The sequence below is a fragment of the Equus quagga genome, chromosome 4 (genome assembly GCF_021613505.1).
Source record: "Equus quagga isolate Etosha38 chromosome 4, UCLA_HA_Equagga_1.0, whole genome shotgun sequence".
NCBI classification, from domain to species: Eukaryota; Metazoa; Chordata; class Mammalia; order Perissodactyla; family Equidae; genus Equus; species Equus quagga.
Genome location: NC_060270.1, coordinates 23,432,667 through 23,456,639, shown reverse-complemented (window position 1 = coordinate 23,456,639; position 23,973 = coordinate 23,432,667). Strand labels below are relative to the sequence as shown.

Genomic DNA, 23,973 nt, shown 5'->3' with positions numbered 1-23,973 from the left:
GTAAAATAAAAATAAGTAAAATGACTCAAACAAGTCCGCTCTGTGCTGTCATCATTATAAATACACGTATTCTTTTCAGGCCCTGTGTTCTAACTTTTGCTTTGAGAAATCCATGTGCTGTGAGAGGCTGCGGGATGTGACAGAGAGAGCTTAGCTCTGGTGTCAGTTGTCTGGGTTTGCATCTTGGATGTGTTGCCTACTAGCTTTGTGACCTTGGGCAAATTGTTCAACCTCGCTGAGCTTCATTTTTCTCACCTGTAAAATGAGCAAGAGGCTACGTGTTTCACTGGCTGTGGAGAAGATCAAAGAGAGGGGTGTGTCAAGTCCCTGACAGTGCCTGTCCCAAGTTCAGCTCAGTGTAACTTTATCTAACTCCTTTTAACTGTACACACCTGGCCCCCCACCCAAGGGAATACCCACCCCCTTAGGAACAAAGCTGATCCCTTCAAAGTGCCCTGTGCTCAGGGACCCCAAGGCCCCAGCAAGGCCCTTTTGCCTACACAGTCCCCTGCAGCTACCCACGGTTCGGAGCCTTAGGCCTGGACATCTGCAGTGTTTGTGGGTCATTGCTCTTTTCTGCCCCCAGAGGCCCTGAGGTTGCTCGTTTATGTCTCTCTTTCCTCTCACATCAGGCTCAGCCTGGGAGCCAATGGGGCCCTGAGTATGACAATGGCTCCATTCATTGTCCAGATGAACCCCATGGCTCTGTGGCCAGAGGCCAGAGGCCATTTGCCTTTCTCTAAGGTCTGGGAGCAGAGGCTTGAGCTCCAGGCCTGGCATGGCAGGATGAGCCCAGCCTGCTCGTAGGTCTGATGGAGGCAAACTCTGATGGACCAAACTCGTCACCCAGCTCCTGCATGCGGGGTCTGCAGAAGTCAGCCTCACTGTGGCCCTCAAAGCAGCTGTCCTGGGGCTGTGGGTGGGCTGCAGGCTGGAAAGCAGAGAGCAGCCCTCCTGCTCCCTCTCCTGTGCCCCCCTTCCCCTCCCACATCCCAGCCCCTGGAGCTCTGCAGGCAGTGACTTCATGGCTAGAAGGAGCTTTGTTAGAAATTAAAGGCAGGTGGTTTGGCTTTTCCCCCATTTGGCTGGGAGAGCTGCTTGCTCAGGGCTCCCCCTCTCAGGACAGTAGGCAGTTCATGTTTATACATGTGACCCAGAAAGATGGAATGAGCCACACGGCAGAGCTGTTGATGTTGCCCGCATGTGGAGGGTATCACTCCTCCCTCCAGCTGCTCTTCAGAGGCTGGGAGGGATGTCAGAGAGTAGAGACAGAATAGATGGAGGGAAGGGGGGATGCTGGGTGGGGACAGCTCTCTCCTAATGCCATGGGCTCTTAGAAACACGGTAGTGTCGTTTAGGTCCTGGAGTGAAAGCTGCGTCCCCCAGCACTTGACCCCACGACAGAGCATGAGTGATGCTACAAGGGAAACAAGGCGGGAAGCACACAGCACAGAGCTGGGAGGAGGGGGAGCAGTTAAGATCAGGGAAGTCTCTGGCCCTTGAGACAGTGGGTAAAGAGGACAGACACAGACCTTGGAATCAGGAGTGTGGGTTCCCTTCACTGCTCTACCACGTACCGGCAGCAAGTCACAAAGAACCTGAGCTGCTTCATCTGTTAAGAAAAATGAAACCACTTTGCAGGGCTGTAATGTGAAAATTCAACAGCTCTCCTGTCTCTGAGGTTTGCAAAATCTAGCCTTTCCTCCCTCCCTGCCCCCTACTCATTGGAGGGACATCTGGCACATAATGGAGGCACATTTCCTGTCTTCCACTTAGGGTCTGGGGGGTCCCGAAGGCCATTCTTCGCCACTTCCAGCTCCCTGGCTAACTCGGGGACGGGAGGATTGGAGAGGTCCTAGGCCAGAGCTGCATGGGGATGACGCGGCCCGAGGGAGTTGTTACTCCAGGCCTCCCCTGGGCCACGCAGGCAAGGAGGGTGTTGGACTGAGGAATGTCCACTCCTTAAAGGTCCCTGGGTCAGGAGAGCTGACTGCCCTCTGCACCCACATGGACGTAGTGAGAGGAACCCTTACCTGCAGGCTGTCATTGACCCTTGCCTAGCTTCCTGTCCACTCCAGACTCGGCTGCTGCCTGCCCTGGTGGTGAGAGGCACAGCTCGTGATGTCTGTGTGCTCCTCCCACAGGCCACAGAGTGGGCCTCCAACGAGGACACGCGCCGCTCCTGCCAAAGCAAAGGGAAGACTGAGGTACGTGCCTTGGTGGTCCAGGGGCCTGGCTTGGACCGGCAAGAGGCTTGTGCTTGTGCGGATGGAGGGGCCCCCTGTGGGCACAAGGGCACCTGTGTGAGAGGCCCAGCCTGGAGGAGCTGGGGGCTCCTGGTGCAGGTGACGATGCAGCTCTGAGCATTTGAAGGGCAGTGATGCAGTGAGAGGGCCTGGGAGGGAGGTGCTGGGGAGGAGATGTCCACAGATGCACCCTGGAGTTCAGAGCAAGGTGGGTTTGGGGCAGAGGGGGTGTTCGAATGTTTGTGGTGTGAGAGAGACACCCAGTGCCATGCCTGGACAGCGTGGCCCTCTTTTACTGCCCCTTCTTTCTTCAGGAGGAGTGTCAGAACTATGTGCGAGTCCTCATTGTCGCTGGCCGGAAAGTGTTCATGTGCGGGACCAATGCCTTCTCCCCGGTGTGCTCCAGTAGACAGGTGGGGCCCTCGGGGTGGGGCAGGCAGAAGGGGCCACCAAGAGGTTCTCTTGCCCAGGCACACGACCTGGGAATGGGGTTCCCAAACTTAGCAAAAAAAAAAAAAAAAAAAACCCACCCAAAAACAAAAATAAAAAAAGATACCCAGTTAGATTTAATTTCAGATGAATAGCAAATGATATTGTAGCATAAGTATGTCCCACCCGAGATTTGAGACATACTTCTACTAAAAAATTATTCATTATTCATCAACATTCACATTTAACTGGGACTGCTGTATTTTATCAGTGAATCTTACCTTGAAGGGTCCTGATCAGGGGGCAGGGGCCAGAGGCAGACGGGGCTCCTGACACAGCCTCCCCCCTCCCTGAGGGCTGCTCCACCATGGGGTGGGCAGTGAAGAGGAGGCTGGAGAGGGGGAGGCCCAGAGAGACCAGGGGCCCAGGAGGAGACAAAACTCTGGGGTGGAAAAAACAGGCAGCCCCTGGGCCTCAGGGAAAGGTGCCCCCATCTCCCCGTCATCCCCAGGTGGGGAACCTCAGCCGGACTATGGAGAAGATCAATGGCGTGGCCCGCTGCCCCTACGATCCGCGCCACAACTCCACAGCTGTCATCTCCTCCCAGGGAGAGCTCTACGCGGCCACGGTCATCGACTTCTCGGGTCGGGACCCCGCCATCTATCGCAGCCTGGGCAGTGGGCCACCGCTCCGCACTGCCCAGTATAACTCCAAGTGGCTCAATGGTAAGGAAGCCCAGCCCCAGGGGTGGGGGCTCCCCTGGTTCTGCCCCAGCCAGCACCCCCTGATCCCCGTTTGTCCTTCTTCCTGCCCAACCTCTGAAAGGGCTCCACTTGCTTCATCAAGAGGCCCTGAGTGGGGCAGATGTTTGCCCAAAGACCACAGCAGGTCGGAGACGGCCTCCAGATGAAATCATAGATGTCCTGAGCATCCAGAGCAGATGGAGGGGCCAGCTGGGAGGGGCGAGAAAGAGTTAGGAATTGATTAGGAGAAAAAGTTATGGGAAAGAAGGGATTAAGGGAGGGTGGTATGAGTTTCTTGCCCTTTGCAGTTGAATCCCTGCTTCTCCACTGACTAGCTGTGTGGCCCTGAGCAAGTACTTGACCTCTCTGTGCCACAATGTTCTCATCTGTAATATGGGGAGAATAATAGCACTTGCCTCAGAGGTTGTTATGGGGATCAAATGGGCTGACCCATATAAAGTACTTACAATAGTGTCTGCTCACAGTGAGTGCTCAGTAATGCACATTCACAATTATTATAACTGCACTTTGTCTTGGAGGTGGGGACAGGTTAGTCAGAGCCCCCAGGTCACCAAGCTGGCAGGGGGATGGCAGGATGCCCATCTGGGAAAAGGGAAGTAGTGGAGTACTCTCAACTCTGCCCCCTTCCTCCCTCCTGGCCCGACCCACCCCTTCTTCCTCCTCTACCCCTCCAGAGCCAAACTTCGTGGCAGCCTATGACATCGGGCTGTTTGCGTACTTCTTCCTGCGGGAGAACGCAGTGGAGCATGACTGCGGGCGCACCGTGTACTCCCGGGTGGCCCGCGTGTGCAAGAACGACGTGGGGGGCCGCTTCCTGCTGGAGGACACGTGGACCACGTTCATGAAGGCCCGGCTCAACTGCTCCCGCCCGGGCGAGGTCCCCTTCTACTACAACGAGCTGCAGAGTGCCTTCCACCTGCCCGAGCAGGACCTCATCTACGGGGTCTTCACCACCAACATGTGAGTCCCCGCCCACCCCCACCCCTCCCCCCACCTCGCAGGCAGTGGGGTCAGGCAAGTCCCTCTCTGAGCCCTTGTTCCTCTTTCTGTCAAATGGGGATTGCCGTGCCCTCTGCGCAGGGCCGTCTGAGGGTTTTGTGACTTGCTGCCTCTGGAGTGGGAAGCACTTGTTCTGGGTTGCTGTGATGGGCAGGCCTAGGCCAGCTGTGGAGGAAATCAAAGCAGCTGGACTCTGGCTCGGTAGAGGAAGGACGTGCTGGTGATGGAAGTGAGATAGGCTGCCTTGGATGGGGGATGGCTGCCCCCGGAGGGTCTGGCAGCCCTTTGTGGGCAGGCTCAGAGGGAGTTCTTTATGGTCCCTCCTACCTCAGGACTCCAGGGTCCTGCTAAACCTAACCAGCAGGGTCTTCTGGCAGTCCTGACTGCCTGAGGAACACGGGCTGGCATTAGAGCTCCTTTTGGGTAAGGAAAGGTAGCATTACACCTTTAGGTGCAAGGAAGGGTAGCCCTCAAGGAGACCATGAGACCCTGCTCCCACCGCCTCCTTCTGTGTGAAGCTGGCCTGATCAGGCGACTTTGGTACAGAGAAGGCTGAATGGGCAGCAGAGACCAAGGAGCGTATTTGTTGTACAGGGTGCTGGGCAGGGTTCTTTGTAAGGACCTCAGAAACGTATGGGCCCTAAAGTGGGGTTTGCCTACCTTGGGCCCCAGGTAGCAGGCACTGGATGAGGGCCAGGCTCATCCTGTCTGAGGGGATGGACAGGGATGAGAGTAAAGCTGGGAAGCAGCAGCAGAGAGGCCATCCAACCTAGCGGGACAGACATGCAGCACAGCCGACACGGGCCATGAACTGATAGCCAGGACTTAGCAAACCAGCCCGGCGGTCAGCACCAGAAGGTGGGCAGCTGTGAGCAAATGGCAGGAGCTGCTGGACAGGGATCAAGGGAAAGTGATGACATGAGTGTGGATTGTAAATGCCAGGTGCTCCATGCCAGGTGCTTGTCATGGTGTCGGGGGCAGGGGGAAGGATACCAGTGAGCAAGAGCAGACCTGGCTCTGCTCTTAAGGAGCTTACGTTCTAGAGAGGTTGGTTATTAAACGCCCAGTCTCAACTCTGATAAATGCTACAAAGAGAAAAGGCAGTGTGCAAAGACCCCTCTACCAGTATGGAGGGGTGGTGATCAGGGAAGGCTTCCTGTAGGAAGTGACATCTACAGGATGAGTGGGAATTAACTAGGGGAGAGGAGCATTCCAGCCAGAGGGAACAACATGCACAAAGCTTTGGGGTGGGAAGAAACATTTGAGGCACTGAGTGGAGACCAGCCTGCCAGGAGCCTGGAGGGTGAGGAGGAGAAAGACAGGAGAGGAGGCTGAAAGGTGGGCCAGAGAGGATTCTGTCCTGAAGGCCTTGTAGACTGCTTGAAGGGTTTTGATCTTTATCCTAAGAGCAAGGAGAAATTATCGAAGGGCTTGAAGCAGGCCAGAGATTAGCACAGATGTGCATTTTGAAATGCTCGCTCCAGCTGCTGTGTGGAGAATGGATTAGAGGACTAGTCAGGCTACAGGGAGACCAACCAGGAGGACATGCAGCATCCGGGGTGGGGGGGGAGGTGAGACCAGGCAGCGGGGGGAGAGAAATGGACACACTGGGGAGAGCGACTCTGAGCAGAGAACAGACCCGGAAGCATTTGGTGTAGTGGTGTCCTCTCTCAGCTGCTCGCATCACGCCCATAGAAACATCGGGTTCAGTCACTGGGAGGGGTCTGCAGTTCTCTGGCTCAGGGTCCTGAGGGCTGCAGCATCGATCAGCGGTTTGGTAGCCAGCTTTTTAAAAAGTAAAATAAATAAAACAGAGTAGACTGGAATGAAAATATCAGAGGTTAATGTATTTAGTAAGGGTAAGTATTGTTTCATGAAAATTCATCACAGGTGTGTGTGTGTGCATGTCTGTGTCAGTGATACCGAGTTGTATTATAAAATGCATTTCTTACAGTGGGTCAGGGACTAAATGTTTGCAAACCGCTGACTTTATTTGAGCCTCCCACTGGGTTAGGGAAGGGGATGAGGAAGGAGCACAGGAGGAGGCACCAGTGCTTCTCATCAGAGGGTCTTTCTTTCCCACAGTGTGAGGACCATGTCTCCTCCTCCTGTGACACCCCTTATGGTGCAGAAGGCGCCAGGCTCATCACAGGTGCCTGCGCCTTGGAGCTGGGCCATGCTGTGGCTTGACAGCCAGCTGTGGGATTTAAGGGGAGGGTGGGAGGCCTCCAGGGAGGGCAGCATCCCACCATCGCTTGCCTTTCAGAAACAGCATTGCCGCTTCTGCCGTCTGCGCCTTCAACCTCAGTGCCATCTCCCAGGCTTTCAATGGCCCGTTTCGCTACCAGGAGAACCCCAGGGCTGCCTGGCTTCCCATCGCCAACCCCCTGCCCAATTTCCAGGTACAGCTTCTCCTCCCTTTTCCCTCTCCCCACACACGGCTTTCCCCCAGACTGCTGACCACAAGCCAGTTCCCAAATGCTTAGCGCAAACACCAAACCTGTCACTGCTGGTCTACGCCCATCTGTGGGGTCTGCGCTGGTCCTCTAAGAGGGCGAGTAACCTCTAAGACTGTGGGGGGAGAAGGGGAGAGTGGGTGGGAGGCAGAGCAAGGGAGTATGCTCTGAGCCATCTCTAAATACGACCTCACACCAGGGAGGCAGGGAGGTGCGACCTCAGCTCTACTCAGTGTAGAGGACTGAGCACACACGAGCTGTCTGGCCAGAACTCAGGGATTTTAGCTGGAGTTTGCTTGCCGTCTACCCAGCACAGGTGCTAATGCCTGGAGGGTCTCTGAGTGCCAGGAGTGCTTAGGGCCCAGCCAAGGATGGTGTGATGGAGAAGTGGAAAGAGCCATGGGGTAGAGAAAGCTACTGATGGTGGACTTTCATATCCATCCAACTTCCTGCCCAGGCGGCAGTATGGAGCCGGGAAAGATGTCAGGCTCTGCAGTCTGACAATCCTGACCCAGATCTAGGCCTCTGGCTGTGTGACCTTGGGCAAGTCTCGCAGCCTCCTTGAGTCTCTTTTTCCTTATCTGGCACGTGGAGATTATACCACTGACCTCAGCGATGTAACAGGTTCCTGGAATGCAGTAGGTGCTCAATAAATGGTGGTTGCATTCTAGCTTCCGTTTAGACAGCATAAGAGCTTTGAGCTGGTAGGGACACAGGAGAGGGAAGGCAGGGGTTAGCCCAACATGTGGGAGAGGCACCCACCGCACCAGCATAAGATCACAGGACGCTTGTTATCCACACTGGAGTGATCTGTTTTAGATAACTCAGCCCCCTGTCATCTCCCCTCCTCTTCCCCAGCCCTGGCAGTTCCCTCCTCCGCCATCTTCCCAGCCTCATTTTCCCTTAGTTCCCAAAGTAGAGGCACCTCTCCCTTGGAAGTGGGTGCAGGGGACCAAGCAGGGATGTTGGGGATGGGGGGGACTGGAGAATCAGAGTCTGCCGTGGCCACCTGGGTTACGGTGAGGAAGGAGGCGCGCAGGGGATGGTGGCAGCCGCGCAGCTGGGCACGCGTGACCCCGCTCCCCGTGGCAGTGTGGCACCCTGCCGGAGGTGGGCCCCAACGAGAACCTGACGGAGCGCAGCCTGCAGGACGCCCAGCGCCTGTTCCTGATGAGCGAGGCCGTGCAGCCGGTGACACCGGAGCCCTGTGTCACCCAGGACAGCGTGCGCTTCTCACACCTCGTGGTGGACCTTGTGCAGGCCAAAGACACGCTCTACCACGTGCTCTACATCGGCACGGGTGAGCCCGCCCGCCCGGCCTGGGCTCTGGGTGGGAGGAGATTGAGGGGCAGGGGCTGGGCTGCCAGGTCCGGGGCCTTCAAGGCCACCCTCCTCTGGCCCCTCCAGAGTCGGGCACCATCCTGAAGGCACTGTCCACGACGAGCCGCAGCCTCCGCGGCTGCTACCTGGAGGAGCTGCACGTGCTGCCCCCCGGGCGCCGCGAACCCCTGCGCAGCCTGCGCATCCTGCACAGCGCGCGCGCGCTCTTCGTGGGGCTGAGCGACAGCGTGCTGCGGGTCCCGCTGGAGCGCTGCGCCGCCTACCGCAGCCAGGGGTAAGCGGAGGGCGGGAGGGCCTCCCCGGGCTTTCCCCCCTCCCCTCCGTCGCAGTTCGGAGGTGGCGCTTAAGAGGTGGAGCTTTGGAGGCAGGTCAGCCCGGGATGGCATTCTGGCGCAGCCTCCAGCTCTGTGCTTTTGGACAAGTCACTGAACCTCTCTGAACCTCAGTTTCCTCCTCATAAAATCTTTGCAGGGTTTTTGTGAAGGGTAATTGGGGTAATCTGCACAAACCACTTATCACTGCCTGAGGGGAGGATGTGCTTAGCAAAGGGTGGTGGCTGGTGTGATCCCTGCTGCCAACCCCACAGTCAGGGCCTGTCAGCTGTCTCTACCCCACTTGACTTATTCTCCGTCCCTTCAGTTCAGAGAGCTGTCTTCATCTTTGAAACCACAGCACTTGATACCCAGATGTAGGGGCAGATGGGAGGTGATGCCCTGAGTCAGGCCCCAGTTTTTGCCCCTCTTCCTTTCTTGGAAGAGGCAGAGGTCTGGCTTGGGTGGGGTGGAGGTGAGGAGCCATGTGGAGACATTGCATTCACTTTCTATCCACTTCTGAGGTCAGTTCTCCATACCTTGGCTTCAAGTGGATTCCCCACTTGGTAACCATGACACTGGCACGTAAGAGGGAAATGAAGGCCTGTGCCAAAGCCAAATGGAAATGTTCCTCAGCCTCCTTCCACGTGAGGCACCCCCGAGGGGCACACCCTCATTTTTGAGATAATCAAAAGCTGCCTTTAGCGGGCATAGCCACAGCCACACGGGCTCCTGTCGCCTTGCAATACAAGAGACCTCCTGGCTGTGCCCACCTGTCCTCAAGATTTGGGAGACAAATGGTACCCCTGTTACCAAGGGGTGTTCTCCAGCCCCAGTGGGGCGTGCTGGGAGCAGGGTGGAGGCCTAAAAGCCAGGGAGAGGCTGGATGGTCACGGTGTGGCAGCCGCCCGTGGGGGGAGGAGTGGGAGGAGGCAGTGGGCAGACACTCAAGCTCCCCTCAGCCCCAACACATGGCTCCATCAGCAAAACACTAAACATTTACGATGCCTGCCGTGCTCAGAGCACCCTGCAGGGCTGTCGGTGTGAGAGGAGGGAGGCGAGATGAAATAGGTTTAGAACACCCCGTCTCCCTCGGAGCTCTAGACGCCGTGCCTGGATCTGACACGTGGGGAGAGACAGTGGGGTGTAGTGGGAGGGACCCCTGGTGTTCCACCTCAGCTCCATCATCCACCAGCTCTGTGATCTTGAGCGAGTTACTTAACCTTTTGGGCTTCAGCTTTCTTACTTGGAAAATTGGGGGAAATTCTGATGGAGCAAACGATATTTAATCTCGGCAGAGTTGTTGTAAGGATTGGGAATAACATTCACGAAGTGCCTAGGCCAGCGAGTCGTGAGTGCTAGCTAGTGTCCTTATTCCTTTTTTATCTCCACACCTGCATTCAGCTCCCTCCAGCCTCCTGGGCTCTCTGCGGTCTCAGCATCTGTGACATTGAATACAGACAGCACTGCTTGGCAGTGAGTCATGGGCCACCTGCTGACGGCATTTCCCCCGTATCTTGTATTCTTCAACTCTTGTGTTGTTACTAAACTTTTCGCATGTGCCTTGTTCTCCAAGAGGTTGTAAATCCTTGAAGGCAAGCTCAGTGTCCCAGGGTTTTTTGTGTTCCACCAGGGGGCCATGCCCAGCCCAAGGAACAAAGTGGCCTTCCACACATGACTGCTCCTTCAGTTGATTGAGAGGAGGCTGGTGCTGGAGACGAGTGGTGAATGGGACTGGAAGGTGGACTGAGGCCAGCTGAGTGTGCCAAGGGAGGATTTCGACTTGAATCCTGTGACTGTGGGCACTGACGCAGTCTTTGAGCAGGAGAGTGGAGTGACAGGCAGTGTGAATAGGTGTTTTACAAAAATCAGTCAGACAGTGGCGAGCAGCATTGTCATGGGGCAGATGGCTGGTCAGCGTGAGCTAGTGTGGCTCCAGGCCAGATATGAAGTAATGGGGTCTGCAGTGGAAGGAGAGGAAGGAAGATGCAGGGATATTTCCCCACTCACATGACGCTGCAGAGGGGACAGCGAGATTGCGTAGCGTGGCTGTGAATCTTCCACCTAGGGCCAGGTGGAGCAGCAAGGTGGAAGGAGGTCATTTTGGAGCAGATTCTTTTGTCCTACTTGGTTTCCTGAGTTTGGAATAAGAGCCCTTAATGTGTGCAGTGAAAACCCTGCCATAAAGCTGTAGGTAGATCTAAAAATATAAAACGTGAAGTCATATTATTGCAAAGTTAATAAAATGACCAGAGTCAGCTGGTGCAGCCACCACACTGTGCACCCTGGGAGTCTGGGAGCCAAATGCCTATCACACTGTATCAGAATTTGTGCTGTTGTGGGGTGGATTGTCACAGGGTTTTACTGTTTCCTAGGATAGACATTTCATGCTCTTTTCCTCCTTTCTTTCAAAGCTGGCAGGAGGATGAGGGTGGGTAAGCAGAGGCCCCTTCAGGCCCCCAACGCTGCCCAGAATTCAGGGGCTTGTCTCCAGCGCCCTCCTTTCACTCGGGCAAGTCTGAGCCCACATGGGGCACGACCAGGCCCCTGGCCTGGCCGGAGAGAGACCAGGGCCACAGGAGGAGGAGCAGAGAGTGAACCACTGACTGGCTCTGGAAAGCAGATGTTCTATGCATGACCTGCCTCTTCCTCCCTCCAGCATCCTTTCACACTGCCCCTGGGGGAGAGGATTCTCTGTCCCAGCTCACTCAGGAAGGTGGCTCAGCCAGTATCTCCTCCTGACCTCCCGCCTTGGCAGGAGGCGTTGGCCTGCCTCTGCTGCCATCTTAAGTAGTGGCCGCTGGCTCCCAACTTCCACCCTGGACAGCTCCCTGTGTGAGGCTTTTGCTGTGTGGTATTGGAATCCGCCTGCTTGCAACTTCCGCCATCCATCTCCGTCCTGCCTCCGAGCCCATAGAATGAACCTGTTCCCTTTGTAATGGCTGCTTGCAACACTGCAGTAAAAAGACATGGTGATGTATTCTTGGTCTGGTGGCTGCTTTTATGAAAGGAACTCGAAACGGCCACCGATTCCTGCTGTCAGAGACACGCTTTAACTCTCCTCTGCTTGGAGCTTTAATTTTCTTAAGAACGTTCCCTGCTCTGTAAGCTTTGGAGTGGCTGTTGGCCAAAAGCAGCCAATGTGGATATGCACCAGAAGAGAGAGCTCAGGCACTGGCCCCAAGGCCCCTCAGGCAGCCAGGGCCAGGGGCAGGGCCAGGGCCAGGGCAGGAGCAGGCCAGGGTGTCCATGGAGAATCTGGTCTCCTTTTTCTCTGGGAGAACCAAGAGGCTGAGAGGGTGAGGGAGCCTGAGGGGGGGTTGGGGCTGGGGCCAGCATCTACTCTGCGTTTTTCTTCCCTCCTTTTTTATTCTGTCATGGATTGGAAAGACAAGGCCCTTCATCTCTCGGCTAGGGAACCCTGACAAAAGTGGCCCTGGGAACAGCAGCTCTTGGCCATGCTGTTCGTGAAAATCACCTGGGGAGCGTTTACAAGATTCCGGTGCCTGGGCCTACTCCAGTCCGAAAGGCCCTGAGATTGGTGGGTTTTCTGTTTGGTTTGCCTAAGCTTTTAAAGATCCCCAGGCGATTCTAATCCACGGTCTAATTGGCAGGAAATTACTGCTCCAGAACTGGCTAGGCCCTACATGAAAGGAGTAGCATGAAGCACATTCCATTCTTCCGGAATCTTCTGCTTTTGTCTGGTATGAGCCAGTTCAAATTTTCTGCTCTTACCCATTTTCTCCACTGGCAGACATTTGTTTTTGATGGAGAGAATCTTATTTATTATTATTATTAATCACTAGTCATGGCTAGTTCTTTTTTTTTTCCCAGTTAATTTATGTTGCTTATAAAATGCCATATCAGCCGCTTCTAGGGTTTGATACCCTTTCTGAGAGCTGAGGAAATACACTCGGGAGTGGGCTACACTGAGTTCTGGTTGGTGGAATTTGCAAGCAGCCCGTTTGATCCAAATGTCAGCCAGTGAGCAGAGTCTCAAAACCACAGGTGGCTGGGACTACTTTTACACGTGGCTTGTATTTAGTTCCATAATGTCTAGTTTGATGCATTCTGCTGGTGGAACACCCCCAAATCAAACCCTCAATCCCAGATGGAAGGACCAGCACACTTATATTGTACAATCGACACAGATTGTCCTTGAGTGAATAGAGTGGGAACAGATTCTCGTGCAACAGATGAGTGTTTTGGGTTCCCGGGAGGCCAGAGTGTGCTCACTGGGGTCCAGCGAGGCCCTCACCCACTGAAACCCCCAGCATCACCTCCCTTATACGAGGTCATGGGTTGCCCGAGCAAAGGACAGCATTGTTTCCTTGATCTCATCTGGTGACAAGGGGAAGCCCCACCCTCTTCTTGGTAAGGCCTCTCCTATAACCTCTTTTCTCTCTGGAGGCTGACATGGTCTGTCAAACTCACTGAAAATAAAAAACTCACCTGACAGGTGACTCTCCCTGACGCTTCAAGAGGAGACAACAAAAGGGGCAAGCCATGGCTCTTTGTGTATCCCTTTAGCCTTTGGCATCCTTGATCCCTTTGGCCAATGGAAACTGCCTCTGCAGCCTCATGTCATGGCCCAGACTCCCCCACCCTCTCTGCAGTCCAGCACCTCCCTCACCCAAAGCCTCTCCTGCTTTCTAAGCCCAGTTTCTGCCTCCGCTCTCAGCGCTCTCTCTAGACCCTCTCCAGCAGGCCCGTGGCTGTGGAGCAGCCAGGCCTTGTCAGAGGGGGTGGAAGTTGGGGAATGAGACAGAGGGGATCCAGGGTATCTCTGGGGTTGGCAGTGGGTGTTCTGGGTGTTAGAGGGAACTTCCTTCAGGCTCCAGAATCTGGACAGCAAATCCCGATTCCATAATTCCCTACTCCTTTTCTCCTCCTTGAAATCTTACTAGTAGGGATTTATTTTAAGAACTGTAAAGAAAACAGTGAACAAGTTGGAGGAGAGAGGGAAGAGAAGAGCCCTTGAATGTGAGAAGTGGAGGCAGTGGGAGCATGCCTTGGTGTGTAAACATCACCTTTTCTGGGTCATTGCAGAGAGCAGCCCTGAGGGCTGGGGTAGGGAGAACAGGATGTGGCCCCTCTCCTGGCAGCCTGAGCTCATTCTCATGATGCTAACAGACTGGACTCTGGCTCCTGCCACTGAAGAGCATGAGCATGGGGATGCCCCAGCTGACCCAGGACTAGGCCCAGGTGTCCCTGACCCTGCACCTGTGTTTGAGGTCTGGGCCCACGTTCACTCAGTGTGTGAAGTCAGACACAGGCCCCAGCTGGGAGGCAGGAGCAGGAGGGGAAAATCGTGGTGGGGAGTCTGGGTGCCAGCCCCAGCTCTGCCGTGGACAATCTGTGTGATCTTGGGGAGCTCCTCTTCCCTTCTCCGTGACTGTTTCTTCCCTTGTAGAATGAAAAGATGGAATTACGGATCCCAGGGATTCTCAGCCTCACTCCCATTAGAATCACCCAGGAGCTTTTAAAAACTTCCCCACCCCCAGAGATTCTTGTCTGGGGTGGACCCAGGCATCAGTATTCTTTAAAAGCTCTTTTAGTGATTCTAACGTGCAGCCAGGGTTGAGAAACAATGGGCAAGATCATCTTTAAGACCTTTCCATCACTAATGTTTTATGACTCCATCATCATAGTGCCTGACGGGAGGCACGACTCTGAATTTCTGTCCACCACATCTTCTGTGGCCCTAGATGAGGAGTGTGGGGCACCCAGACTCACAGAAGGCGGTACAGTCTCTTGGTTAAGTGTGTGGGCTCTGGAAAGCAAGGGTCAGAGTCCGTGGTCAGCTGTCTGGGTTTCCTTTATATTACTGGGATAATAACAGTACCTTCCTCTTTGGGTTGTTGTGTTAAGTTAATTCATGCTTGGAAAGTGCTTAAAATGATGCCTGGCACACATGAGTGCTCAATGAACTTAGTATTATTGGGGAGGAGAACTGGATGGAAAGGGGTACCCAGAGAGGAGTGTTCAGGTGTGTTCTTGGGTTGCAGGTGAGGCTGGGAGGCCAGTGGGCTTGAGTCTCAGGACCTCTGTCTGGCAGGGCATGCCTGGGGGCGCGGGACCCATACTGCGGCTGGGACGGGAAGCAGCAACGTTGCAGCACGCTCGAGGACAGCTCCAACATGAGCCTCTGGACCCAGAACATCACAGCGTGTCCTGTGAGAACCCGTTCATGCCCCCCACCCAGGACCTCTCCCCCCAGTGCAGGCTGTGACTCCCCATCAGTTTCCCCATATCCCCTGGGACCTTGTGTCTTCCCTACCCCTGCTTTGTGTGACAGGTCCTGCCCCGTGTGTGTCTGCAGGTGCGGAACGTGACTCGGGATGGGGGCTTCGGCCAGTGGTCACCATGGCAACCATGTGAGCACTTAGATGGGGACAACTCTGGCTCTTGCCTGTGTCGGGCCCGAGCCTGCGACTCCCCCCAACCCCGCTGTGGGGGCCGCAACTGCCTGGGGCCTGCCATCCACATCGCCAACTGCTCCAGGTAAGTGAGGATACAGGGCTTGCTGGGTGGCCTGGAGTAGGAAGAATAGAGGAAATGGGACATCCCCAGCCACATGGTTGCACTAAGGGACAGAAACCACTGAAGGGCTGTGCAGAGGACTGGCTAGGCGGCTACCATCTGAGGCAGGAAACATGAGCCCTGGGGGAGTTTCCACTCTAGTGGGAGAGAAGTTTCTGCCTTGTGACGGCTCTTGGTACAAAGAGGAGGTCTGGACAGGCCTGAGAGTCACCTGTAGACAACCATTGCCTCAATGAGCCTTGCGGTCACAAACATGAGGGACAGCATGGATGGTGGTAAGGCAGGCAGACCTGGTACCAATCCTGGATTGCTACTGTCTAGATGTGTGACTTTGGCCAAGCCACCTAACCACTCTGAACTCGAAGTAAGGGTTACAGTACCCACCCCAAGGGTTGTTGGGAGGGTTAAATCAGATACTACGTATAAAGCGCTTGCACACTGCTTAGTACCTGGCGACTCCATAAAGTGGTTATAACAACTAACCCATAATTCTAGACACTCTTAAAGTAACTTAATTCTATATACATTTAATAATTTAACTGTCACAAAAACCTCATGGGGTAGGAATACAATCACATCCTTACTTAGATAAGAGTACGATGAGGCACAGAAGGTTTTGGAAACATGCCCAGGTTTATAGAGCCAGTTAAGTGGTAGAGCCAGAATCTGGAAAAGGGAGTCAAAGCAGACAAGAGTGAGTGGTGTCTGAGGTTCAAGCAAAGCACGTGCAGGGGTAGAAGAGGGAGAAAGAGCACGGGTTTGAGTTCAGGGTTCAAACAAAAGGTTGCAGGTTGGAAAGGCGACTGGGGCCTTCTAGAGAATGTGTCCATTTGCTCCTGGAAGTAGAGGCCGTGTCCTCTCTCTGTGCCCTTGCCCTGAGCACAGCCTGTTGTATGGAGGAAGGCTCTCGAAAAATAAACGAACCAATGAATGAGTCTGCCTAAGATGGCTTCACTGATATTTTGTGTGTCACGGCCTGCACTTCCTTACAACATAAAATCCATCTGCGCCGATGGAGATTAGATCTGAGAAGCTAGGACTCAGAGGGTCATCTGTCTCTGTCCCCTCCGACCCCCCAGGAATGGGGCGTGGACCCCGTGGTCGTCGTGGGCCCTGTGCAGCACGTCGTGCGGCATTGGATTCCAGGTCCGCCAGCGAAGTTGCAGCAACCCTGCTCCCCGCCATGGTGGCCGCATCTGCGTGGGCAAGAGCCGGGAGGAGCGGTGAGCCCCCGTGTGGCTGGAGGTTTCTGAGACGAGCTAGCCCTGAGGTCGCAGACTTTCCCGGCCCCCTAGAAAGTGGCCTGGATTCTCCGGGTGATTCAGTGGACTCTCGTTCTTCAGTCTTGGACTCCCAGTGACCTCTTGTTAGGGAAGGGGTGCCTGCTCCCTAGGGTGATGACTCCCCCACCTCCCTCCAGGTTCTGCAACGAAAATACGCCTTGCCCGGTGCCTATCTTCTGGGCCTCCTGGGGCTCCTGGAGCAAGTGCAGCAGCAACTGCGGGGGTGGCGTGCAGTCGCGGCGGCGGTCCTGCGAGAACGGCGACTCCTGCCCGGGCTGCGGCGTGGTGAGCGCCGGGTGGCGAGAGGGCGCGGGCGGGGCGTGGGCGCGAGCATCTCCGGCCAAGGGGAGGGCCGGCCCGGGGGCCGCGAGGCTGGGAAACAGCCCCCGCTCCCATCCCGAAGGAGTTCAAGACGTGCAACCCCGAGGGCTGCCCCGAAGTGCGGCGCAACACGCCCTGGACGCCGTGGCTGCCGGTGAACGTGACCCAGGGCGGCGCGCGACAGGAGCAGCGCTTCCGCTTCACGTGCCGCGCGCCCCTGCCCGACCCCCACGGTCTGCAGTTCGGCAGGAGGAGGACAGAGACCAGGACCTGCCCCGCCGACGGCTCGGGAGCCTGCGACACCGACGGTACAGCCCTGCATCCTCCCCCCACCCCCCCTCCCAGGCCCAGAACGATGGGGCGGGGGTAGGGGAGCCCGGGCGCGGGGGCTCCCGGTGGCCCCGACGCGCGGTTTGGAAGAAGGTGGGCGTGGGGGACAGCTGGGCGGCTCCGTCGCTGAGCCCGGTCACCCCACCCACCCGCCCACCTGCAGCCCTGGTGGAGGATCTCCTGCGCAGCGGGGGCACCACCCCGCACACGGTGAGCGGGGGCTGGGCCGCCTGGGGCCCGTGGTCGTCCTGCTCCCGGGACTGCGAGCTGGGCTTCCGCGTCCGCAAGAGAACCTGCACGAACCCGGAGCCCCGAAATGGGGGCCTGCCCTGCGTGGGCGATGCCGCAGAGTACCAGGACTGCAACCCCCAGGCTTGTCCAGGTGACCTTGTGCTAAGGAGTTTTGGCCTAGGGAAACCCCCGCCCAGGGAACCCCGTCTAAGTGACCCCACCAGGCCACCTCTCCTGTCCCGTGACCTCTTCTCTCTGCCAGCTCCGTACAAGCGGCACCAGAGCAATTTTTTGCCCTGAACATGGACAGAGCAGCTACTCCTGTGGACCTGGGCCTTTTCTCACTTTCCTTGTCACTTTTTTCTCTCCTTTATTGGGTTAGCCAGATAAGGAGCTTGAGTTGAGGTGTAGTTGGTTTTGGATGTCTCCTCGCAGCCTGCATTTCCCCCTGCCACCCCTGAGGGGATGGGGGCACTCCCCAACAGTGGGCTGTGGGGGTGGGGCCTGGGGCAGAGTGGCCTAGCCTGGGGTGGGGAAGAAGACGTCTTGGGCCCTGCCTGCACCTGTGGCCCACTTCACACACCCCGTTGCCTTGCAGTGCGGGGCGCCTGGTCCTGCTGGACCTCATGGTCCCCATGCTCAGCCTCCTGCGGTGGTGGCCACTATCAACGCACACGTTCCTGCACCAACCCCACACCCTCCCCAGGCGAGGACATCTGTCTCGGGCTGCACACGGAGGAGGCACTGTGTGCCACACAGGCCTGCCCAGGTACTGAGTACATCTGCCCAGGGCTGGGGAGCACTGGTGAGCCTTCCAGTCCCCACCAGGGGGTCCTGGGGCACTTAACCTCATCCCAACCCACAACCCACAGAAGGCTGGTCGCTGTGGTCTGAGTGGAGCACGTGCACTGAGGACGGAGCCCAAAGCCGCAGCCGGCGCTGTGAGGAGCTGGTCCTAGGGCCCAGCACCTGTGCTGGAAACAGCAGCCAGAGCCGCCCCTGCCCCTACAGCGAGATTCCCGGTAGGTCCTTGAGCTGACACCTTCACACCAGCCCTTCCCACCCTGAGCTCGCTCCCCTTCTGAAGTGTGTGTCCTGGGCTGCAGGATGAAACACGAGGGTGGGAGGCACATGCCCTTTGCCTCTGCTGAGCCTCATCCAGTAAATGGGGCAGCCCTTCTTAGAAGTGGAGTCGAGACAGAGGGGAATGACAGCTCCGTGCTGACCCAGAGGTCCTCCCACAGACACATCCAGCCCCGAGGGACGCCTGTCCTCCCCTCCCTGCCCTAACCCCCATCTCTGCTTGTTTCCCTGCAGTGATCCTGCCTGCCTCCAGTGTGGAGGAGACCACTGGCTGTGGAGGTAAAAGAAACGTGCCCCATGACACGACCCTTCTGTCCCCTCCTCCAGGAGGAGACCCACCTTCTCTGAAATCTAGAGTTGCTCCCCCTCCCACTTCAGACAGACAGACCTTGGGGAGGACCCCCACTGCTTTGAGGCTGGGTGTAGGGGGTTCTGGGCAGTTCCATCCATGCCTCCTAACTAGGAGCGGTCATCAAGTCTATATTCAGGAAGAGTCATTCGTCCCCACACTCTTTGTTTGCCTCCTCTGACCCAAGCCACAGGGTATCGTGTAAGAGAGGCCCCTGGTGAGCGGCTGCCCAGCCTCCCTGTTTCCTTTATGTCTCAGAGCCTCCTGTTGGGAGGCAGTGGGGGGGGGGGGGTCTGTCCTCTTCACAGTGGCCCTTTCTTTACCACTTGGCTCTCCCTCTCCAGGGTTCAATGTCATCCACCTGGTGGCCACAGGTGTCTCCTGCTTCCTGGGCTCTGGGCTTCTGACCTTGGCAGTGTACCTGTCCTGCCAGCACTGCCAGCGCCAGACCCAGGAGTCCACACTGGTCCATCCCGCCACCCCCAACCACCTGCACTACAAGGGTGGGGGCACCCCCAAGAACGAGAAGTACACACCCATGGAGTTCAAGGTGGGAGCCCTCCTGTAGAAGCACAGGGCAGGGGGAAGAGTGCAATGGTTCTGGCCTGAGCTGGGCGTGACTGGGCTGGCCACTCCGGAGGGCGCAGTGGTGTTGTGAACAGAATGCTGTTTGCATCAGCAGTCAGAATGTTCTTTCATTGCTGTCTCCTCATCTCCTTGCCCTGGCCTGCCCTCTTTCTCCATCTCTCCCTTCACCCCCTCCTCTCTGTTCCTTCCTTCTCCCACAGACTCTGAACAAGAATAACCTGATCCCCGACGACAGAGCCAACTTCTACCCATTGCAGCAGACCAATGTGTACACGACCACCTACCACCCCAGCCCGCTGAACAAGCACAGCTTCCGGCCCGAGGCCTCACCTGGACAACGGTGCTTCCCCAACAGCTGATACCACTGTCTGGGGACTTGGGCTCCTTGCTTGCTAAGGCACAGAGCAGGTGGAGATGGGACGATGGAGCCAGTTTGGTTTTCTCCTTCTGCACTAGGCCAAGAACTTGCTGCCTTGCTTGGTGGGGGCCCATCTGGCTTCAGAGAGCTCTGGCTGGCGGTGACCATGGGGGAGATGACTGGCTTCAGGCTGGCACATGGCTGCAGTTCCAGCTCAACCCAGGTCTCTCATGGCCTCCTGGTGACCCACCGTCGTGCTGCTCTCCCCTGCCATGTCTGCGCTGTGGACCTATGGGGCATGTGAGGAATTGGAGAGTGGAGATGGCAGGGGCAGGCTCATAGGTTTGGGTTGGAAATGATGGCCTGTGTGGCCATCACGGGCCAACTCTGCCCCTCTCTGGCTGGCCCCAGGAAGGGCCTGAGATCCATCCTGATTATCTCTGAAAGAAACTAATCAGATGGCCCTGGTAGCTCTGGATTCTCTGCCCAGGGATGGGCCATCGTGGTGTTGCCCCAGTGTGACATGGGGATCAAGGCTGGCCCAGGCTGTCCACCTTTGCTTAGCAGTCTGTACTTTGCCCATGGACATCCCTCTGGTCAGAGGCAGTGAGGACTTGGGACTGGACACTGATCTTTGCTGAGAAGCCCTTTAATCTGGGCTGGCACAGGCCTCAGCCTTGCCCTCAGAATGCACGAAAGATGGCCCAGGAGAAAGGGAGGCAGGCGTCCAGCCTCCGTGCCACTATGGAGACTGTCTTCCAGTTGCTGCTCAACAGAGCTGTTGGCTGAGACCTGCTTGGGAGTCTTTGCTGGCCCCTCATCTGTTCAGGAACACACACACACACAGTCACAACCTGCTACAGCAACAAAAAGGATGTTGGGCTGTGGCATTATTATTAAAGACGATATCCAGTCTCCAAATGTAATTTTGTCTGCGTGCGTATGTGTGTGGGCTCCTCTTGGCATGGTCTTGTCAATCAGAGCAATGCACTTGGTTGACAGATGGTCTTCTCAGGATGGAGGAAATTACCCAAGTGGAGTTTGACTTTAATAGTGGATATCTTTCGATTTGTGAGTATATTTGCACACACATCTTGCCCTAAACTTTTGGAAAAGAGATCAGGGATAAATAAATTCATAAGTAGGAACACAAGGTACACCAAGGGTAACACGACACGGGAGATTTCTGCCTGTTCCCTTGGCAGTTCTTCCAGGCAACAGTTCCAGAGCAGAAATGTGTGTGTCCAGCAAAGGGGCATTCATGAGGGTTATTTTAAGAGGTATTTAAAATACAGAGTTTAATAAAAGCAAAACTGACTGAGAAATGAGTAAACCTGTGAGGTGGGGGAAGCCCACTGTAATTTTTGCTGGATTAAATAAAAAGAACCTTAAAACCTCAGCCTGCCAAATCAATGCTGCCATTTTGGATGAGATTGATGGACATGTTCAATTTAGCAAGTGACTTCCTGACTTTTAGCTGGATCAATTCTCACAGGATTCCCAACAAAATCTACTTGTAGGTCAGGCTATAAAGCTCAAGAATCCTAGTGATAGAGGAGGCAGAGGGTCTTGGGGAGTGGAGGAGGAGGAAAAGAGGCTTCCTGGGCCTCATGTCTTGGAATCCTTCCTGCTGACTGGGACAACTGGAGGAGCAGTGTCCTCAGGCCAAGGTGGAGCCCAGTCCTAGAGAGCTCAGGGGACGTATGAGCATTTCTGCAGTTTTGGGATTCCTCACTGGGTTCCTGTTAGCCCCGTGAGTCCAGAGCTTGTTGGGGGTCTGTGGGGTGTGTTAGATCTTGGGGTCTCAGATTCCTTTGGACCTGGTAGAACCAGTGAAGTTCAAGAGTGTTCGAGGGCCCAAAGTGTCTGCTTCACAAGGGCCACTCATGTATGTCTAAGTGGAGGGTGTCAGGTCAATAGGAAGCAGTCATGGATAAGTCGCAGGTCATGCCCACCCGCTGTGGACTAGCATGGCATCAGTAGGAATGGAAAGGTATGGCAAAACACACATCGCACACACTGAATTCTCTTTCTATAAAAACTTGTATTTTTGGAGGCACGACCATTCAGAATGCGTGAAGAAATCCACACTGCATGCAGATTAGCTTGCATGGTTGACAAAGGCTACTTCCTAGCCAGCCCTGGCTGAGACATGAGGAAGCCAGGAATGTGCTCCCTGACAATGAGGGTGTGATGCTCTCTGGCAGGTGCTTGAGGCCATATGGATGGCTGTATCCACATGGTGTCAGGAAGCTGAGGTATGAAAGACAAGGGGGCTTCTTAGGCTCAGCTGGCTCAGCAAGAGAGGGAGGAAGATGCAGGATTGGGTGCTCCAGGCCTTCTTGGGCCCTCTTGTCTTTAAATAAGTCTGTGTGTGTGTGCGTGCATTTTCTTATTATTAACGTAATACATGTTCATTGCAGAAAATTTAGAGGATATAGGGAACCAAAAATAGAATCACAATTATATTAAAAAATAAGGCAGAGACTCAGGGATTTTAAATGGCGACGTGAAGACTTTTCTAACCCCTTCTTTCAACATCACTCCAAAAGCAGAGAGAACAAAAAAACAAAAGCTCTGTCACTATTTTCAATAAAACTGGGATGTCTGTGTAATCCCAAGTCATAATACATGAAGACAGAAAGCAGAGTAACAGCATCATCTGGTAAAGTGGATGTGGGTCATACCTCAGCACCCAAGCAATTGCAGAAAGAATCCGAAATTCAAGGAACCAGGTATCAGGGAAGGTGGCGTTAAGGTGGGAGCCTGAAAAGGGGGGTTGGTTGAAAATCTGTGTGTCAGCTTCAGCTAGACCCTCAAGTTGTCTTCACTGTCAACTCTTATGGCTAGGTCACTACTCCTCTGTCTCTACAGGGGGCAATAAGTGTGGTCCCTGACACACTGAACCAGAGGCCTTGGACATGGGGACACCAGGCACAGGGCTGGGTGTGTGGTGAGGGGATGTTTGGACAACTAGGGGTTAAGAAACAGACTGCATGATTGTCCATGGGATTCGGCAGTTGCTTTTTCTAGCTAACTCCAAGACTGGCAGCCGGCTTTCTCCCCCTCCTCTTCTCCTGGGCAGGAGATTAGATGATTCTTTGAAGAAACAAATGAAACCTACAGATTCTGAAAGAATACGCCAGCTAGTCATCTGTGAAACAGCCCTACAGAGAAGTACACTCATTAACGAGCGGTGCCCAAGTACACAGAGCCCGCAGTCAGATTTCAGTGCTTCACTCTTCAATGGGATGGGCACAGACATCAGAAAAGGCGCCAACATGAAGGAAAGGCCAAGTACACAGATAAAGAGGAACTCAATGAGAACAGACGATTGAGAGATAAGAACATTTCAAAGACACCACAATTCTTCAGAAATAAGTGAAGATATTGCATTCATGAAGTAAGAACAGGGTGCAATAAAAAGGACAAGTTAAAGCTCTTAGAAATCAAAAAATATGACAGCAGGAAAAAAAAATAGCAAAAGTGTTTAAAGATAAAGGAAGTTTCCCAGAAAGTTGAACAAAAAGACAAAGAGATGGAAAATAGGAGAGAAAAGATAAGAAAATTAGGGAATCAATCCAGGAGGTCTAACAGCCCATTAAAAAACTAGGAGGGGGAAATTATCAAAGAAAGAATACCAATTTTGCCAGAAGCAAAGGACCAGGTCTTCAGATCAAAGGGCCTTCCCACCGCCTAGCACCATGATGAAAAAGATTTACCCTGAGGCACATAAAGGTGGCATTTCAAAACATCAGCCTTGAAGGGAAGAATACACTCCCACCAGCAGTGAATTCTCATTTTATTGCTACTCACCCTAACAGCTGACACCATCCCCTCCCAGCACCGTACTAAGTGTCGCGCACTGACACCCTATTCCGTTCTCACAACAGTCCTAAGAGGAAGGTACTATTATCATGTCCAATTTACAGATGAGGAAACTCTGGTTTCTTTTTTTTTTTTTTAATTTTTATTGTTTTCGGATGTACATCATATTTCAAATTCTGGATACATTACATCATGTTCACCACCTGAACACTAATTATAGTGCATCCCCTCACATGTGACCCTAATCACCCCTTTTGCCCTCCCCCCTTCCCCAATGGTGACCACCAGTCCAATCTCCAATGCTATGTGTTTTTTTCTTTTTTAGTCGTTTTTATCTTCTACTTATGAGTGAGATCATATGGTATTTGACTTTCTCCCTCTGACTTATTTCACTCAGCATAATATCCTCAAGGTCCATCCATGTTGTCACAAATGGCTGGATTTCGTCATTTCTTATGGCTGCGTAGTAGTCCATCGTGTATAAATACCACATCTTCTTTATCCATTCGTCCC

At 54.6% G+C, this 23,973-nt stretch overlaps 1 protein-coding gene across 6 annotated transcripts in view; it reads left to right on the top strand.

The window, feature by feature from the left end:
• The window catches only part of SEMA5B (semaphorin 5B), a 116,497-nt gene extending 95,488 nt beyond the window's left edge, over positions 1-21,009 (top strand). For 5 of the 6 annotated variants that reach the window (XM_046659717.1, XM_046659718.1, XM_046659719.1 and 2 more), the window contains 19 exons: positions 2,145-2,207; positions 2,561-2,659; positions 3,187-3,400; positions 4,114-4,399; positions 6,705-6,840; positions 7,987-8,194; positions 8,302-8,509; positions 14,605-14,722; positions 14,869-15,050; positions 16,169-16,312; positions 16,510-16,657; positions 16,776-17,001; positions 17,187-17,405; positions 17,853-18,023; positions 18,127-18,276; positions 18,572-18,616; positions 19,031-19,236; positions 19,475-19,614; positions 19,731-21,009. In XM_046659717.1, the coding sequence (XP_046515673.1) occupies positions 2,145-2,207; positions 2,561-2,659; positions 3,187-3,400; positions 4,114-4,399; positions 6,705-6,840; positions 7,987-8,194; positions 8,302-8,509; positions 14,605-14,722; positions 14,869-15,050; positions 16,169-16,312; positions 16,510-16,657; positions 16,776-17,001; positions 17,187-17,405; positions 17,853-18,023; positions 18,127-18,276; positions 18,572-18,616; positions 19,031-19,236; positions 19,475-19,614; positions 19,731-19,974 (3,207 nt within the window). In that variant the 3' untranslated portion in view covers positions 19,975-21,009. Of the gene's footprint in view, positions 1-2,144; positions 2,208-2,560; positions 2,660-3,186; positions 3,401-4,113; positions 4,400-6,704; positions 6,841-7,986; positions 8,195-8,301; positions 8,510-14,604; positions 14,723-14,868; positions 15,051-16,168; positions 16,313-16,509; positions 16,658-16,775; positions 17,002-17,186; positions 17,406-17,852; positions 18,024-18,126; positions 18,277-18,571; positions 18,617-19,030; positions 19,237-19,474 lie in introns of all 6 variants that reach the window. The other variant, XM_046659720.1, reaches the window with a different exon arrangement.
• Positions 21,010-23,973: the final 2,964 nt, after the last annotated feature.